Source organism: Giraffa tippelskirchi, chromosome 7 (assembly GCF_054371585.1).
Source record: "Giraffa tippelskirchi isolate mGirTip1 chromosome 7, T2T-mGirTip1v1.2.pri, whole genome shotgun sequence".
In the NCBI taxonomy this organism is placed as follows: domain Eukaryota; kingdom Metazoa; phylum Chordata; class Mammalia; order Artiodactyla; family Giraffidae; genus Giraffa; species Giraffa tippelskirchi.
In genome coordinates this window covers 160,315,108-160,331,516 of record NC_137281.1, presented here as the reverse complement: position 1 = coordinate 160,331,516, position 16,409 = coordinate 160,315,108, and the positions used below count along the sequence as shown (strand labels likewise).

The following is a 16,409-nucleotide window of genomic DNA, read 5'->3' as shown; positions in this document are numbered from 1 at the left end:
TTGTATTTGGAGAACCTCGGAAAAACAACACATGAAAAAGTACTGATCTTTCCTATTAAACTGCTGGTGATATACCTTTCAAAGAACAAAATCCCTTAGCTTTGGACCTATTGAAATGAAAGCCCTTTATACTTCTTCTGAACTTCATAATTCCTACAGCACTGAGAAAATCCACAGGTGTGGCTCCTAGATTCTCCCTGTGGCCAGTCTCAAGAAGCCAGTTAATATGTTAATACAGCCAAGATGTGGAAACGACCTAAGTGTCCATTGATGGATGAATGGAGAAAGGAAATATTAGATGTATCTGTATCTAATACCTATACAGTAGAATATTATTCAGCCGTGAAAAGAAGAAAAGCTGCCATTTGTGACGACATAGATCTTGAGGGCATTATGCTAAGTGAAATAAATCATACAGAGAAAGACAAACATCATACTGATTTTCAGTCTTTTTTCCTTTCTAATGCTTACATTTAAGACTATAAATGTCCTCTAAGCCCTGCTTTAGCTGCATCTCACAAGTTTTGATATGCCTTGTCTTCATTAATATTTTCTTAAAAATATTTTCTAATTTGTTTTTATTTCTTCTTTGACACATGGGCTATTCAGAAATGATTTGTTACATTTTCAAAAGTTGTGGGCTTTCTAGTTTTTGTTATTGATTTCTAGCTAATTCCATGGTCAGAGGACTTATTTTGAATGTTTTAAAATCCTTGAATCAATTCTCTTAAGCTCTTCAGTTCTCCAGTGAACAAATATGTCCTTCCATGTATTTAACTAAATTTTAAGTATCATTAAGAAAACTCTGTAATCTGAGGTGTTAATCCTCTTGAATGTTTCAATAGTATTTATAAACGTGAATTTCAACTTAAAATGATAAGTCTAAGCCAACTTGTATTTTAAATTGGAATCACAAAGTGAATCCATCAATCAGTCTAAAACCGTGCTATCTAAAGCTACCAACACATGTGGCTATTTAAATTTAATTTTAACTAATCAAAATGTTATAAAATAAAAGATTCATCTCCTCCCTGAGCAGCCGTATCCGGTAGCTGTATTTCAGTTGTTCAGCAGCTGCATGTGATCCCACGCTAACAGCACCATCATGGCGCCATTGCACATGGTTGTGTTGGTCTGCCCTGCCCCTCCTGTAGATGCCCTCCAGCCTCTGGACCGGCTGCTCTGGGGCCCTGATGCTGGTCCGATCAGGTGACAGTCTTGTGGTGACTCAGGCAAACATCACCCCACACAAGGGAGGTACAGTGGGGACTCCTTAGAAAGGGGTTGAGGGAGAGAAAAACATTCGGAGGCAAACTCCTGCTCACCCCCCAAGGCCCCATGCCAACCTCACCTCCTGTGTGACGGCAAACTCCTAGCTGCTTTAGGAGGTGAGTCCTCCTTTCTTCCGGACTCACTCCTGCAGCGGTCCCTTCAGAGCCCTTCCCACGTCGTGGTGTGATCGGTGCGTTTCCAGCTTTGCCTCCCACTTTGGACCACCAGCTCCCCAAAGCCAGCACTGTTTTTTATCGTTGTGTCCTTAGTGGCTGGCACCGGGCCTGGTGCGTGACAGGTCTGTGCACGTTGGCGAATGAGAGGGAGATTTCTCCGAGAGGCAGAGCTCGGAAGTCCCCTCTCCACTCAGTCGCCACCTCTTACGCTCCTTGTGCTCCTTGGCAAGTCAAGCTCTTCTGGCGCCTGTTTCCTCTCCCTCGTCAATTTCAAGGAGAAAGTTGACTTAGATAAGACTGCACATTGCTGGTTACACGTAAGTAAGTGTTATAGGGACAGAGGGTGCCGTGGCCGAGAAAGCTTAGGAAATATTTGGTCAAAGATGACGAACGGGGGCTTCCTTGGTTTCTCAGTGGTAAAGAATCTGCCAGGCAATGCAGGAGACACGGGTTTGATCCCTGGTCCGGGGAGATCACACGTGCGCCGCACCCACTGAGCCCGCGAGCTGCGATTACTGAGCCCTCTCGCCCTGCAGCCTGGACTCTGCAACAGGAGCAGCCAGCGCAGCGAAGCCCGCACATCACAGCTACAGACCAGCCCAAGCCTGCTGAAACTGGAGACAAGCCCACGCGGCATCAAAGACCCAGCACAACCAAAAGGAAGTAAATAAATAAAAATAAAACTGTGGACATATAAACATGACAAATGGGTGTTTTCTTACTGTAGAAATTCACGGAAATTTTAAAATGCTGAAGTCCATTGTGGAGCTCCAAGGAGGGAGTAGAATGCAGTGTCTCAAACTTCTTTGATGGACCATGTAACTCTGTGTGTGTGTGTGTGTGTGTGTGTGTGTGTGTGTGTACACACGTGCGGATACACAGACAGAGCCGTCTTAAAGAACTAACGTTCCATGGATTATACCTGGGGAAATGATTGATTAGCTGTCTCTAAGGGATCTTTCAGTTCGGTGCTTTTATGTCTTATGAATGTGTATCCTACCATCGCTGGTACCTAACTTGACTAGTGGTGTGGCTGTAAACTCATCAGTCACACACTTAACCTTCCACTCCCTCCGCCCCTGCTTCCTCATCTCCCCCTATACCCCCTGCCCCACCCAAGAGAAGCTGCTGAGCAACTCAGGTTGAGATGCCCATCCGGAGGGAAGGGTCTGGACTGCAAGCACTCAACTTCAGACCTCAGAGAGTGAAGGCACGTCAACGCTGATCGAAAGGAGCAGCTGCTTTGAAAATTGAAGCATAAGACAGAATGATTTTATTTTCATCTAAATTGATTTTCTTAGTTCTATCATGTTTCTTGATACCATGGATGTAACTGTTTAATATATCTAATCCGAGCCATAACTTAATATACCAGGCTTTCATGCCTAGGAATTCTTACAGCAGCAACAGGTTTTTAATGTTATATTAGTAAGAAAGCAATAATGAAATATGATACAGAGCTCCTATTCCATATATTATTAATGAAGACTTTTTGTGCTTTCATGGACCTGATCCTTTACACTATGGTTGCCAAATAAATTAGAAAATGTTTTTGCCTTCTCAGCAAAAGCCCCCAAATTAGGCTACGTGACTGGAAATTATTTGCAGCAGGTAACAAAAATGGCCACGAGGCATTGGGAGACAGAAAGCAATGAGTTTATTCTAATCTGAGGTGCCAGGAATAGCAACAATTTTGTTGCTCAAGAGTGAAACAGTTTATCAGCTGCCTTGGAAAGACAAAGCAGGAAAACAACAGCATTCCAGCAAAGCTCAGTCCTGCCATAAACTGCACAGGGACTGAAACTTTCTCCCCCTGATGGTGAAACCAGTGTTTGGTGTATGCCTGCCACTGGCTGACGCAGCTGTCAGCGCGCCGCCTGCACCGTCACGGGTAATTATCACGGCAACTTTAAGACCGAGGCGTTATCCTCTTTGTCAGGACAGAAACTGGCACAGAAAAGTGAAGGCCCACGGCAGACCTAGGGCTTGACCCTGCGCAGGCTGACTCCTCAGTCCGTCCTTGTAACCGCAGCACTGAGAATGGGGACCCCTGGCCCTTCAGGTCTGAGCTCAGGGCCAGGCCTCTGGCCTACCCAGAAGAGCCTCGTGTTTCCCGGGACGGACTCCTTTGCCTGCTTCTCTGAGGTCACTTCAGGCCTCACAGTGACCCTCCAGGCAGACTGTGACGTGGGTATGGGTGTAGCCAGCCAGGTGGATCTCCCCAGCACACCAAGACTTTCTACTGTAGGGGACCGTCACTCACTCATTGAAAAGTCCAGTTGGTTCTTTGTGGAGCCAGTATCACCAGAAGATTGGTGACTTGTAAGCATTTACATTTATGGTTTTTCCAGTGGTCATGTATGGATGTGAGAGTTGGACCATAAGGAAAGCTGAGTGCCAAAGAATTGATGCTTTTGAACTGTGGTGTTGGAGAAGACTTTTTTTTTTTTATAAATTTATTTATTTTATTTGGGGGCTAATTACTTTACAATATTGTAATAGTTTTTGCCATACATTGACATGAATCAGCCATGAGTTTACATGTGTTCCCCCTCCTGGACCCCCCACCCACCTCCCTCCCCATCCCATCCTTCTGGATCATCCCATTGCCCCGGCCCTGAGCCCTTGTCACATGCATCGAACATGGAATGGTGTTCTGTTTCACATATGATAATATACATGTTTCAATGCTATTCTCCCAGAACGTCCCACCCTCACCTTCTCCCTCAGAGTCCATAAGACTGTTCTATGCATCTGTGTCTCTTATTCTGTCTCGCATATAGGGTTATCGTTACCATCTTTCAAATTCCATATATATGCATTAGTATACTGTATTGTTGTTTTTCTTTCTGGCTTACTTCACTCTGTATAATGAGCTCCAGTTTCATCCATCTCAGTAGAACCGATTCAAATGTATTTTTTTTAATGGCTGAGTAATATTCCATTGTGTATATGTACCACAGCTTCCTTATCCATTCGTCTGCTGATGGACATCTAGGTTGCTTCCATGTCCTGGCTATTGTAAACAGTGCTGCGATGAACATTGGGGTACAAGAGAAGACTCTTGAGAGTCCCTTGGACTGCAAGGAGATCCAACCAGTCCATCCTAAAGATCAGGCCTGAATATTCATTGGAAGGACTGATGCTGAAGCTGAAGCTCCAATCCTTTGGACCCTGATGCAAAGAACCAACTCATTGGAAAAGACCCTGATGCTGGGAAGGATTGAAGGTGGGAGGAGAAGGGGACAACAGAGGATGAGATGGCTGGATGGCATCACCGACTGGATGGACATGAGTTTGAGCAAGCTCCGGGAGTTGGTGATGGCCAGGGAGGCCTGGCGTGCTGAGGTCCACGGGGTCGCAGAGAGTCGGGCACGACTGAGCGACTGGACAGCGGCAGCAACCAAGCACTCACACACACGCGCACGCCTCCTCTCCACACCCGGCGGCAGCCCTACACTCCCGGCAAAGGCGCACATGCCTCTTTGGTGCTCTCTGGGCCCCTGTTCAGAGTGCGAGTTGCACACTCGCCCCCTCACACGCCCAGGCGTGGATTCAGGCGGGCGAGATGCTCCTGGCTGTGAGCTCCGCTCACACTGTAGGTCTGTAGCCTGCGGATCCAAGACCCCACCTTCATGCCGCCATCTTGGCTTCTGCCTCCAGCATCGCTGGGCTTTCGCCAGACACATCGGAATTCTGAAAAGCAAAATGCCGTTTTCTTCAATCATTTCATTTTGAAAATGGGAGAGATAATACGAAGTTGACTCAGCCAATGGCCTTTCTGTGCAGATACGAGGTACATTGTAGCTGCGGTTTAAATACTAATTATGTGCCAGTTTTAGTTTAAAGTTTTTTTGTATTTGTTCTTTTGCAGGAGCAGTCAGGGGAGTGACTAAAAGCTTATTCATTTGCAGGGTTTTTATTTTGGAAATGAACATGCTGGCACAATTTTAATTGGGTTTTAGTTGTTGTTGTTTTAATTCTCACAGTGATGGCTTGGCTATGTCTTTTGGGACCGCAGAGGGAAACTGGCATCTGTTGTTTGAGGATTCTGGGGATTTGCACCATATTTATGTGTAATAACTATACAGTAAATAAACAGAATGAATAATTAAGTGAATAATGAGTTTCTCAGAAAAGAAGGCTCCTCTTCAGACTGTGACAGACGTTCTCACGTGTGATCCACCCTCCCTTCCGCGTGGCAATTCCACGCCGCTCTCACTGTGATGGCCCCAGGTGGAAACCAGCAAGGACATTTTTCCAAGTGGAAATCAAGCTTGCCATTAATCAACGTGGACTGATACAAAGAAGATATTTCTTCCAATTGTAAGGATGCTGGATTTATGTCTCTTAAAATTATCTTTTTTTTTTCTTTACCCTAGAGAGAGATATTCACCTCTTTAAATATAAAATCCATGAGATTAAATTTCACCGAACAGTGTTTCTTGGGGGAACTAAAAACTTGAAATTCTGGGAATTCACTGTATCTAGTGAAATTACATAAGTGCCTGTTAATACTCAGATTAGCCAGTACAAGGTGCCCTTGCTTCTAGATGCAACCCAGGCCCGAAGTGAATCTTCCCAAAGATAAGACCACTGTGTAATTACTGTTCCTTCTCTGAGTGACTTCATCCACTCACTCAGACGTTTTTTAAACTGTTTATTTCTTTGGCTGCATGGAGCCCCCGTTGTGGCGCAGGGCCTTCCTTGCACGGACACTCGAGTTGCGGTGCGTGGTCTCTGGAGCGCGTGAGCTCAGTAGTTGTGACACACGGGCTTGTTCCTCTGCGGCTTGTCGGATCTTAGTTCCCCGACCAGGGATCAAACCCACGTCCCTGGCACTGCAAGGCAGATTTGAACCCCTGGATCACCACGGAAGTCCCCCCACTCAGATGTTTTTACTTGTCCATTCATTCATTCATGCACCAAGTATATACTGAGCACCTACCACATGCCAGACACCGTGCCAGGCTCTGGTGGTACCACGGTGGGCAATACCAGACCTAGTTCCTGTCCTTCCAGAGCTTGCATTCTTATTAGGGAGACAGCAATCAAATAATGAAATGAAAGTTAATTTGCAGCTAATTTTGACAACTAACTTTAGCTATGAAAGTTTCTATGAAAGAGAGTGTGTTAATATGCTCAGGCTGCCATAACAAAAGAATGCAAACTGGGTGACTTAAACAACAGGAATGAATGTATTGTGTCACAGTTCTGGATGCTGCAAGTTCAAGCCCAGGGTTTCAGCAGATCTGGTTCCATCTGAGGCCTCTCTCCGTGGCGTGCTGACGGTGGCCTTCTTAGCGAGCCCTGACAGGGCTTCTGTGTGTGCATGTCCGGATTTCCTCCTCTGACAAGGGCCCAGTCACATTGCATCAGGCCCACCTAACAACCTCACTGGAACTTAACTGGGTCTTTAAAGGCCCTGTCTCCAAACACAGTCACATTCTGAGTACTGGGAGTTAGAGCTTCTGTGTATGAATCTGGGGGACACAATTCAGTCACTACAGAGAGGTATCTTGTTCACACAGAGATGTTAATGAGGATGGGTCAGATACCCAAGCTGGGTCACAGGATGGGCTTGCTGAGGGTTAAATGGAAACCTAAAGGATGACTGTGAAAGTGAAAGTTGCTCAATTGTGTCCGATTCTTTGCGACCCCATGGACTATGGAGTCCATGGAATTCTCCAGGCTAGAATACTGGTGTGGGTAGCCTAAACCTTCTCCAGGGGATCTTCCCAACCCAGGAATCGAACTGGGGTCTCCTGCATTGCAGGCCGATTCTTTACCAACTGAGTCAGCAGACTAAGAGCGAACTAAGCGAGTAGAGGGGAAGGGAGCTCCAGGAAGAGGGAGAGGCATGGCAGGAAGAGGAGACCGAGCGAGGGTTCGTGGGGGCTGAGGGGCCGTGAGGCACAGCGTGCGGCCAGCAGGGCGCTGACATCACAGAGGGCGGTCAGGCCACACGGGGCCCCCTCAGCCAGGGCAGGGAGTTCTTTTTCCTGAGAGCGGTGGGAGGCCGTCGGAGGTTTTTTGGTGAGGACCCCAGCTGTCGTGTGGAGGACGGACGGGAGGGGTTCTGGAGTGCAGCCTGGAAGAGAGCTGGATAGAAGGGAACCCTCCAGACATCCAAGCAAGAAGTGAAAGCGGTTTGGATTCAGGAGGCCGGCTGGGATCAGAAAGAAACCAGTGGATTTGATAGATCGGTGGGGACAATGAGTTAAATTTGGTGGCGCGGGATGGCAGGAGTGGACATGCTGGATGCTGGGTGCTGGGTGAGGGAGAAGATGATAAGGCCGTCTCCTGGACCCCTGACTTCTGTGACTGGGTGACCAAGGGGCGAGTCAGCGGGATGGAGAACAGCAGAAGAGGATCCTGCTACAGCTGACTTTGGATCGTACTGACAGAGGGTGAGATGGCTGGCTGGCATCACCAACGCAATGGACATGAGCTTGAGCAAGCTCCAGGAGTTGGTGATGGACAGGGAGGCCTGGCGTGCTGCAGTCCATGGGTCACAAAGAATCAGACACTACTGAGCGACTGAACTGAACTGACGTCAGTAGATACCAAAGGCCCCTCGGGCAGTTTTTCTTCCTCAACACAGATGCTTTTCCCCTGCACGTGCTACTCTGCCTAGAAGATCTTTCCTGTTTAAGCTTCACCCCCACCCACCCTTCATGGTTCAACCCAGGGGTCCACCTCCTCAGCAGCGAGGCCTTCCTGAATTCCTTGCTGTAGGCTCCATATCCCTGTTACATACTCTTGCAGCGCCTGTAGTTTTTCTCCAAAGAAGTTGTTACAGTTAAAATCCCATGATTATGTGTTTAAATTAGGTTTCTGCCCCTGGAATGTAAAGCTTGTTAAGGGCCAAGACCACGTGCAGGCTGGTGGTTCTAGAGCCAGACCCTCTGGGTTCCACCCCTAAAGCCCCCGCTTCCTTGTGGTGTGGTCTTGGACACGGTGTTGCATCTCGCTGTGCCTCAGTTGATTTGAATGCTAAGTGTGGATTACAGTGGTATACTTTTCAGAGATATGTTGGACAATTAAACGAGTTAATTAGCAGAAAGTAGTAGTAACAGTGCTTGACATAGATTAAGCACTCAATAAATGTTGGCTCTTGTTACTGTTCATACCTGTATCCCTAAGTGTTTGATGGACAGATAGATGGACAGACTGATGTGTGGGTGTACTGAAGAATGGGAGGGTAGGTGAGGTGACAGGAAATCAAGCTAAACTGAGTGAGCCCAGTGGAAAGGCAAGGAAGCCCAAACGGGTATTGTGGAAAGAGGGGCCAGCCCATACGTCAAGACATAGCTAAATTCCAAGATATTGGGTTCTACTAAGATAAACTTCTCCTGTACGGTTATTTCCAGGCAGGGCCTTAAAGAATCCCCATCAAGACCTAAATAGACATTTCTCCAAAGAAGACATATAGACGGTACATAGGCACATGAAAAGATGCTCAGCACCGCTAGTTATTGGAAAGATGTAAATCAAATCTACAATGAGATACCACCTCACACCAATGAGCCAACTCCTTGTAAAAGACCCTGATGCTGGGAAAGACTGAAGGCAGGAGGAGAAGGGGGTGACAGAGGATGAGATGGCTGGATGGCATCACCGACTCAATGGACATGGGTTTGAGCGAACCCCGAGAGACAGTGAAGGACAGGGAAGCTGGGCATGCGGCAGTCCATGGCAGTCTCAAAGAGTCGGACACAACTGAACAGCAATAGCCACCACCTCACACTGGTCAGAATGGTCATCATTTAAAAACCTACAGCTAACAAATGCTGGAGAGGATATGGAGAAGAGAGAGCCCTCCTTCACTGTTGGTGGGAATGTGCGTTGGTGCAGCCACTATGGAGAACAGTGTGGCGGTTCCTCAAACAGCTGAAAATAAAGCTGCCAGATGACCCAGCCACCCCATTCCTGGGGATATATCCAGACAAAACTGTAATTTGGAAGGATCCGTGCACCCCAGTGTACACAGCACTGTTCTCAAGCCAAGACATGGAAAAACCCGGAGGTCCATTGATGACTGGATAAAGAGGAGGTTGCACACATTCACAATGGCCATAAAAAAGAATGAAATAATGCCATTTGCAGCAACCTGGTGGACCTAGAGATGATCCTACCAAGCAAAGTAAGTCAGAAAGAGAAAGATGGATACCATATGCTATCTTATATGTGGAGTCTAACATGTGACACAAATGAACTTATCTTGGAAACAGAAGCAGACTCGCAGGCATAGAGGAGACCTGTGGTTGCCAAGGAGGGACACGGAGGGGTGGGCTGGGAGTCGGGGGTGAGCAGACGCAAACTATCACGTGTCACCGATTCACTTCGCTGAACACCGGAAACTAACCCAACACTCAAAATTAACTATAACATAAATGAAAAATAAAGCTTAAGACAAGAATCTCCATCCAGCCTTCTTCAGTGATAAACCTAAGGATTTGTTTCTTAATTTCAATAGAAAAAAAAAATCAATACAACCCAACTATCCTCTCCTTAATTAAACTGACTGCACATTTTCCAACTTAACTGTGAAAATTCTTTAAAAAGGTATAATTAAAAAAATAAGTTTAATCTGCTTTAAACAATAGATTGATTCTTTGATGTATTTATTCTTATGTCCCTCAGACACGTAAGGGATTCCTGCCATGGATCAGATGCTGTGACAGGCACAGGTGGTTACCAAGCCACCTAAGCTATTGTCCCTGTCCTCAGAGGGCATGAGTCCTGCTAAGGCACTCCAGTCGTGTCTGACTCTGTGCGACCCCATTGTCTGTAGCCTGCCAGGCTCCTCTGTCCATGGGATTCTCCAGGCACGAAGACTGGAGTGGGCTGCCATGCCCATCTCCAGGGTGTCTTCCCCACCCAGGGATCGAACACGTGTCTCTTACATTTATTTACCACTAGTGCCACCTGGGAAGCCTGAGAGTCCTAATAAACTTTATAAAAAGATTTCAAATAGATATTTATACCTCCTACACCTGGTCAAAACAAAGTGACTACAGCAGCAAAGCGGTTTTCTAAGCTGGGCGGTAGACCGGGAAGGACCATCCTCACTCTAACTATTGTCCACCCTAGCTCGGCCCGTCTCCAGTAATGAAGCCCACAGCCGAGACTGCTCCAGCCCATATGGAAGGTATTTATATCGCTGTCACTCTATTTATGAAAGCAACTCATGTCTAGTATTTTCTTTTTGCCCAGAGGATTCTCTTATTCTCTTTATGTAATTTATTACAAAATTCAAGGGCATTTCATTAGGAGGAAATGTGCCATATCATTATTATAACAACTCTCCCTATTTTTGTTCAATTTTGAAACTGACAATCTAAAGACTATTTTTAGCTCAGTCATGTGAGATTATTTGTTTCCTTATTGTGAGAAGTTTTTCCATCGGACTAGTGAGCATGAATTTTATGCTCACTTATTATGTCACATGCTCCAATTCAATTTTAAAGCAGATTCTTTGAGAGAAAACTGTACAGCTAATTTGAATCGATTCTTTAGAGGTTCTGTTTTAAATGAAGTGCTATACAATTTGCAAAGTGAAAAAAATGGAATTGAATTTTCTTCTTCAGCTACTCACTAGATTCAGAAATCTTGCTTTTCGACAGTGCCAAGGGCTTTGATGTAATGTTTTACACAATTTTCCTAACATTTATTTCAAAATCTGCTGCCTTTATTTTGGTTGTTTGACTCAAAATGATTTCCTGATATTTTCATAGATAAAAGGAGAGTTGTTGCTAAAGGAAATAGTTGGTGCTTTGATACAAACTTCTTACCACCCAGAGTAGTGCTAATTTGTAAAATATCTGCTGTAAAGCAGGGATTTTAATTCCAAAGTAAATGCTGAACATTTGTGGACAAACTGTCTGAGAGACATGTGCAATAAAATTGCATCTCCAACTTCCTCCTATTTGGCCCCAATTTTTATTTCTACCTTTCATATTTGATGGATTTCCAGCTTGAGGATAGCATGAGGAAAATAGGCAAGAGGCCTGATGGCTTAATTTCCTGTCCTCGGTGGGCCAGAGAGGAGCCGGTGTTCAGAGGGGCTGTGGGCTTCCTGCTAATCAGAAACAGCCGTCCCTGGGCGGGGAAGGGGACCTGGGATTGGTCCATCTGATTGCACCCGATGATTTATATCCTATTATTCACCGTCTAATGGAAAATACATAGAAAACACAAGTCTACAATTTCACCTTGAGACATACTTGTTTTCTTTGATGTGTTTTTAAAAGGGAGTTCTATTTCACACTCATCTTTTGCCCAGAAAATTCCCTACATCGCGACCAGCATTTCTGTCGGTCCAGCTCGTGGACTAAGAAGCAGACGCCACCCCCCTCCCCCGGCCCCGTTCCCCCAGTTTCACTCTGCTCCCGTCCGCGGCAGCCGCAAGTGCTTGGGGCTCCTCCCCTAAACTCAGGTGGGTCTCTGCTTCCGGTGTGTTTGTTACAAAGAAGGCGACTGTGGGAGGCGGGTGCACCTGTTAGTCAGGGTCCAGGGGGAGACGCAGGCCCAGGCCGACTCCACCAAACACAGTGCTGCTCAGAGCCCACAAAGGCTCTGATTTCAGTCAAAGGAAGCATAATAATGAATAACAATAAATCCAACCTGACCAGGGGTCGAGCTTGTGTCCCCTGTGCTGGCAGGTGGATTCGTAACCACTGGACCACCAGGCGAGTCCCTAAGCATCCTTTTTCTTCAGGAGGTCTGAGTGACCATATTAGTCCCTTAGGTTGTAGATGATAAAAGCCAACTCAAATTCACTGATGCAGAAAAAGGAATCTATTTGCTCACATGATTGGGAAGTCTGGGGTAAGAAGTTTCAGGCCTAGGTGCATCTGCATGTGGTTCAAACCATGTCCTTGGAGCTCTCCATCTCTCAGTCTGGGCGTTCTGTGGAAATCTGGAGGAGAAAGGACTCAAAAATTGAAGATTTAAGATCTCCTTATAGCTGCTGACCCAGGAGAAGACAGGAGCTCCTCTCTTCCACGATGCATTTTTAATTATGCAGAGCAATGCTGAGTGGGCCTCCTGGGATCACAGGCTCACCCAGAAGTCATTGCTTTGAACCCCAGAAGGAGACTGGAATGAATCTGTAGAATCACTACCTGCTACAGGCTACTCGGGAAGTTAACCAGCATAACCAGGAGTGGAGACAGCGCCGAAGAGGCGGGTAAAGTCAGAAAACAGCAGCTGGGGCTCAGAGGAAGGAAAAGGATGCTCACCTGGGGTAGTTCAGAAACGCTTCACAGCAGAGGCGGGGTTTGAACTGGGCCTTGAGAGATTGAGAGCTTAAAATGGATGAAGGAGAAAATACTGTACTTTCATTCCTAACCATTTTCAAAGGCTCAGGCAGGCCCAGTGGCCCCATGGGATGGAAAGGATTCCGTTGCTTTTCTTCCCTCTGCTGTTGGTTTGGGATGAGAGCGTTCCCCTTTGCTTGGATCCTTCCAGAGGCTGACAGCGAGGGGGAGAGTCTTGTGGTCAGGACACGAGTCTGCAGCCAGGCACTCCCAGGTACAACGAGAGGGAACGTGCCTCTCCATAAGCTGAAGAAAGGCTGGTGAGTGTAATTGGCAATTCCCTTAATCAGTCCAGAAAGGCTTGTTATATAAATAAGTGATTCAAACCTGAAGTGACTTACTGTAGGAAACAGGCATTTCTCCTTTTTGATTTTCGTGTTCCTAGAATGCTTTCTTTTACATTTGGAGTGGGATAGGTTTGTAATTTACTACACGTTTATTAATTCCAAAACTCGCGTTGGATTTTACAGATACACTTTTATGCAGTTGCAAGTAGCTTAGTGGTTTTCCAGTTGATCAGGCAGCCAGAGCCCATAGCTCATTTCTTCCAGTCAGAGGTCCGTTCTCTGGGATGGAGACAGCCCTTTGAGCAACCAGGGCGCCATTGGCTGGTTCCGAAGCATGGCAGCTGGCCGGGCATTAAAAGGGAGTGGTGGTAGCGGTGATGATGGTGATAGTGGTGATGATGATAGCAACTATCGATTACACAGAAGAAGAAGGGGACAGCAGAGGATGAGATGGTCAGATGGCACCACTAACTCATCAATGAACATGAATCTGAGCAAACTGCAGGAGATAGTGAAGGACGAGGAGCCTGGTGTGCTGTGTCCAACTCTTTGCAACACCATGATCTGTAGCCTGCCAGGCTCCTTTATCCATGGAATTCTCCAGGCAAGAAAGCTGGAGTGGGTTGCCATTCCCTTCTCCATTTTCCATAGTGGCTGCACCAATTTCATGCCCATCACCAGGGCAGGGGGCTTCCTTTTCTCTACATCGTCAGCAACACTTACCTCTTCTCTTTTTCATTTTAGCTCTCCTATAACAGGTGTGAGATGATATCTCATTGTGGTTTGGTTTACATTTCCCTGGTGATTAGGGTTGAGAATATTTTCACAAACCCATTGGCCATTTTCATGTCTTCTTTAGAAAAATGTCAGTTCCTGTCCTCAGCCCATTTCTTTTAGATGGGTTCCTTCTTTTGCTATTGAGTAGTCTTGGTAGTTTAGAAAACTGTGGATACTAGAAAAACTTAAAATTTCATGTGTGGTTCATATCTGTTTTAGGCTTTGCGGGCCACACAGTCCCTGGGACAACTACTCAGCTGCCCTTGTAAGGCAAAAGCAAACCAAGACAACATGTGAATAATAGACATCACTGTGTCCATAAAAATCACTCATAAAAACAGGCAGATACCCAGCAGCGGCTATGATCTGCTAACGCCCGGTCCGGACCAGAGTTTCTTAGCTCGGCCCTCTTGATTGCTGAGGCAAGACGGTTCGTTGTTGTGCGGTGCCGGCTGTGGGAGGCCTAGCAGCGTCCCTGGCCTCTGTCTCTAGATGCCAGTAGCACCACCTGCTCCAGTTTTGACAACTCAAATATCTCTGTTGTTATTGTTTAGTCACTAAATCGTGTCCAGTTCTTCTGAGACCTCGTGGGCTGTGGCCCGCCGGTCTCCTTTGTCCTTGAATGCTGGAATGGGTTGTCATCTCCTTCTCCAGGGGATCTTCCCGATCCAGAGATTGAACCCGCATCTCCTGCATTGGCAGGCAGATTCTTTACCACAGAGCCACCAAGGAAACCCAAAATATCTCCAGAGGGTGCCAAATGTCCCCTGAGAGAGGGACAAAAATCACCCCGTTGGAGAGCCATCAGTCTCACCTGTATGACTTTATTTTCCTGGGGACAGAAACTGTGCGTGTCTAGGTGCTTTAGAAGAAGACACGCCTAAGGTTGCGGGATTACATTTTCCCCCACTTCTTTGCTTTTCTGTGTTTTCTAGATCAATCATATGTTATTTATTTCTTATGTAAAAAGAACCCACAATCGTGTAGAAGGAAAAAGCAAAAATGACAAAGAGAAAATAAGATGACAGAAAGAAATCCATGGGCAGGAAAAGAGGAGCAGAGTGCAGCCTCGTCCCCAGAGGACAGGTTCTCCCCGGTCAGGCCTTCGCGTTCCACCCGAGACGGGACATCACGCCGGGCATGTGGGGTGGGCTGATAGGTCAGTCTCTGCGTCGACGATTCGGAAAGACGAATCTCTCACGTGGAGCAGGCAGGCATCTTCATGGGGCAACGTAAGTGTTCACCAAAGAGAAACAGACTTGATTTTGATTCACACATGACACCTCCTCGGGTTTAACGCTAATGGGGACCTCCAGAGCTGGAAACTTTAAGGGGAAGTAGAACATCACTTGAAAATAAAACAGAAAGCTGACTCCTACAGCTGCTGCTCACAAAGGCCCAAGCAGTAGCATTTTAGCAACTGAAACAGCGCTAGTTCACTGAGAGCGGGGAGCCTAGCGCGGTGCGCTGTGATGACCCTGGGGTTGAGGGGGAAGGAGAGGAAGGCTCAAGAGGGAAGTGATTTATGTTAATTATGACTGATTTCTGTTGTTACGTGGCAGAAACCAACACAACATTGTAAAGGGATTTTCCTCCAATTAAAAAATAAATTAAAAAAAGAAAATATTAGGGAAAAATAAATAAAATTCAGTAATCACAGATAACATTCGCTTTGTGCTCTCCACAAGCTGGGCAGGGTGCCAGCGGGTCTTCATGGTTGTCTCCCTTAATTTTTCATAAAAGTTTTCCAAGCTCTGCTTGGTAGCTGCTGTTCTTATGACAGTTTTACAGATGTGGAGACTGAGGGTTAGAGTTAATAAGTCGCTAGTCCAAGTCGCCCAGCTGGCAAAAGAAGGGGACAGAGAAGGTGGTGTGTAGTCTCTGAGCTAAGAGCTCCCGCCCCTTCTCAAAGCTGGTTATCTAAGCTACAAGGCTGCACATTTTCCCTTGAGATTCAAGTTCTCATTCTGAATGAAAAAAATATATACTTATGTATATATTCCCTGAGAATTTCGTTTTTAGCAAATCTGTTTTTGTGAGGAGGAAAAGGTTTTGCCCGCCCTCATTGGCGGGAAGCTGATAAGCATGTCAAGTTCAAGTACACGTTGCGAGTGTCATAGGAGGTGGGGGCGGTGAGGCAGTGGGTCCAGGCAGGAAGTGATACTGTACCGGAAGTCGGTCACCCCAGCGTGTGTGCGTCTCTTCCGTCCAGGGAGGGCCCCGCTGGGATCCGAGGGATCTCGGTCAGCAGAAGAGGGCCTGGCCTGCGTCTGTGGAGGTGGCGGGCATGGCAAAGGGAGAGACGGCGTCCTCGATCGATCGAGGGCGTTGGCAGCATGGAGACAGGCGTCCTCGCGGGGGACCCGTCCCCGTCTCCCACCCCACCCCCTCTCCTGTCATGGCCTCTGGGGCAGACATAATAGGAAACACTGAGGCTAGGAATAGGGCGTTCTCCCCCTCCACCAAGACCCACGGCCGTCACTCCCGCGTGCTCAGCCGCCGCCCCTTCCAAGCCCGGTAGTCATCTCCTGCACCTCGCCGTCCCGCTTCCTGTCTCTGACAGGGACCAAGCT

The 16,409-nt window shown here is 46.8% G+C and overlaps 1 protein-coding gene across 6 annotated transcripts in view; it reads left to right on the top strand.

The window, feature by feature from the left end:
• The window catches only part of EFCAB11 (EF-hand calcium binding domain 11), a 221,690-nt gene that overhangs the window by 191,030 nt on the left and 14,251 nt on the right, over nucleotides 1-16,409 (top strand). Inside the window, exon 8 of one of the 6 annotated variants that reach the window (XR_014059733.1) lies at nucleotides 4,412-5,874. The exons of 3 other annotated variants lie outside the window; for them this stretch is intronic. Coding sequence is in view for 2 of the 3 variants with exons in the window: in XM_081510834.1 (XP_081366960.1) it covers nucleotides 1,985-2,060 (76 nt within the window). In the remaining variant the exon portion in view is untranslated. Of the gene's footprint in view, nucleotides 1-1,984; nucleotides 2,156-4,411; nucleotides 5,875-8,821; nucleotides 9,991-16,409 lie in introns of those variants that run through there. 2 more of the 6 variants (XM_081510835.1, XM_081510834.1) reach the window with 2 other exon arrangements.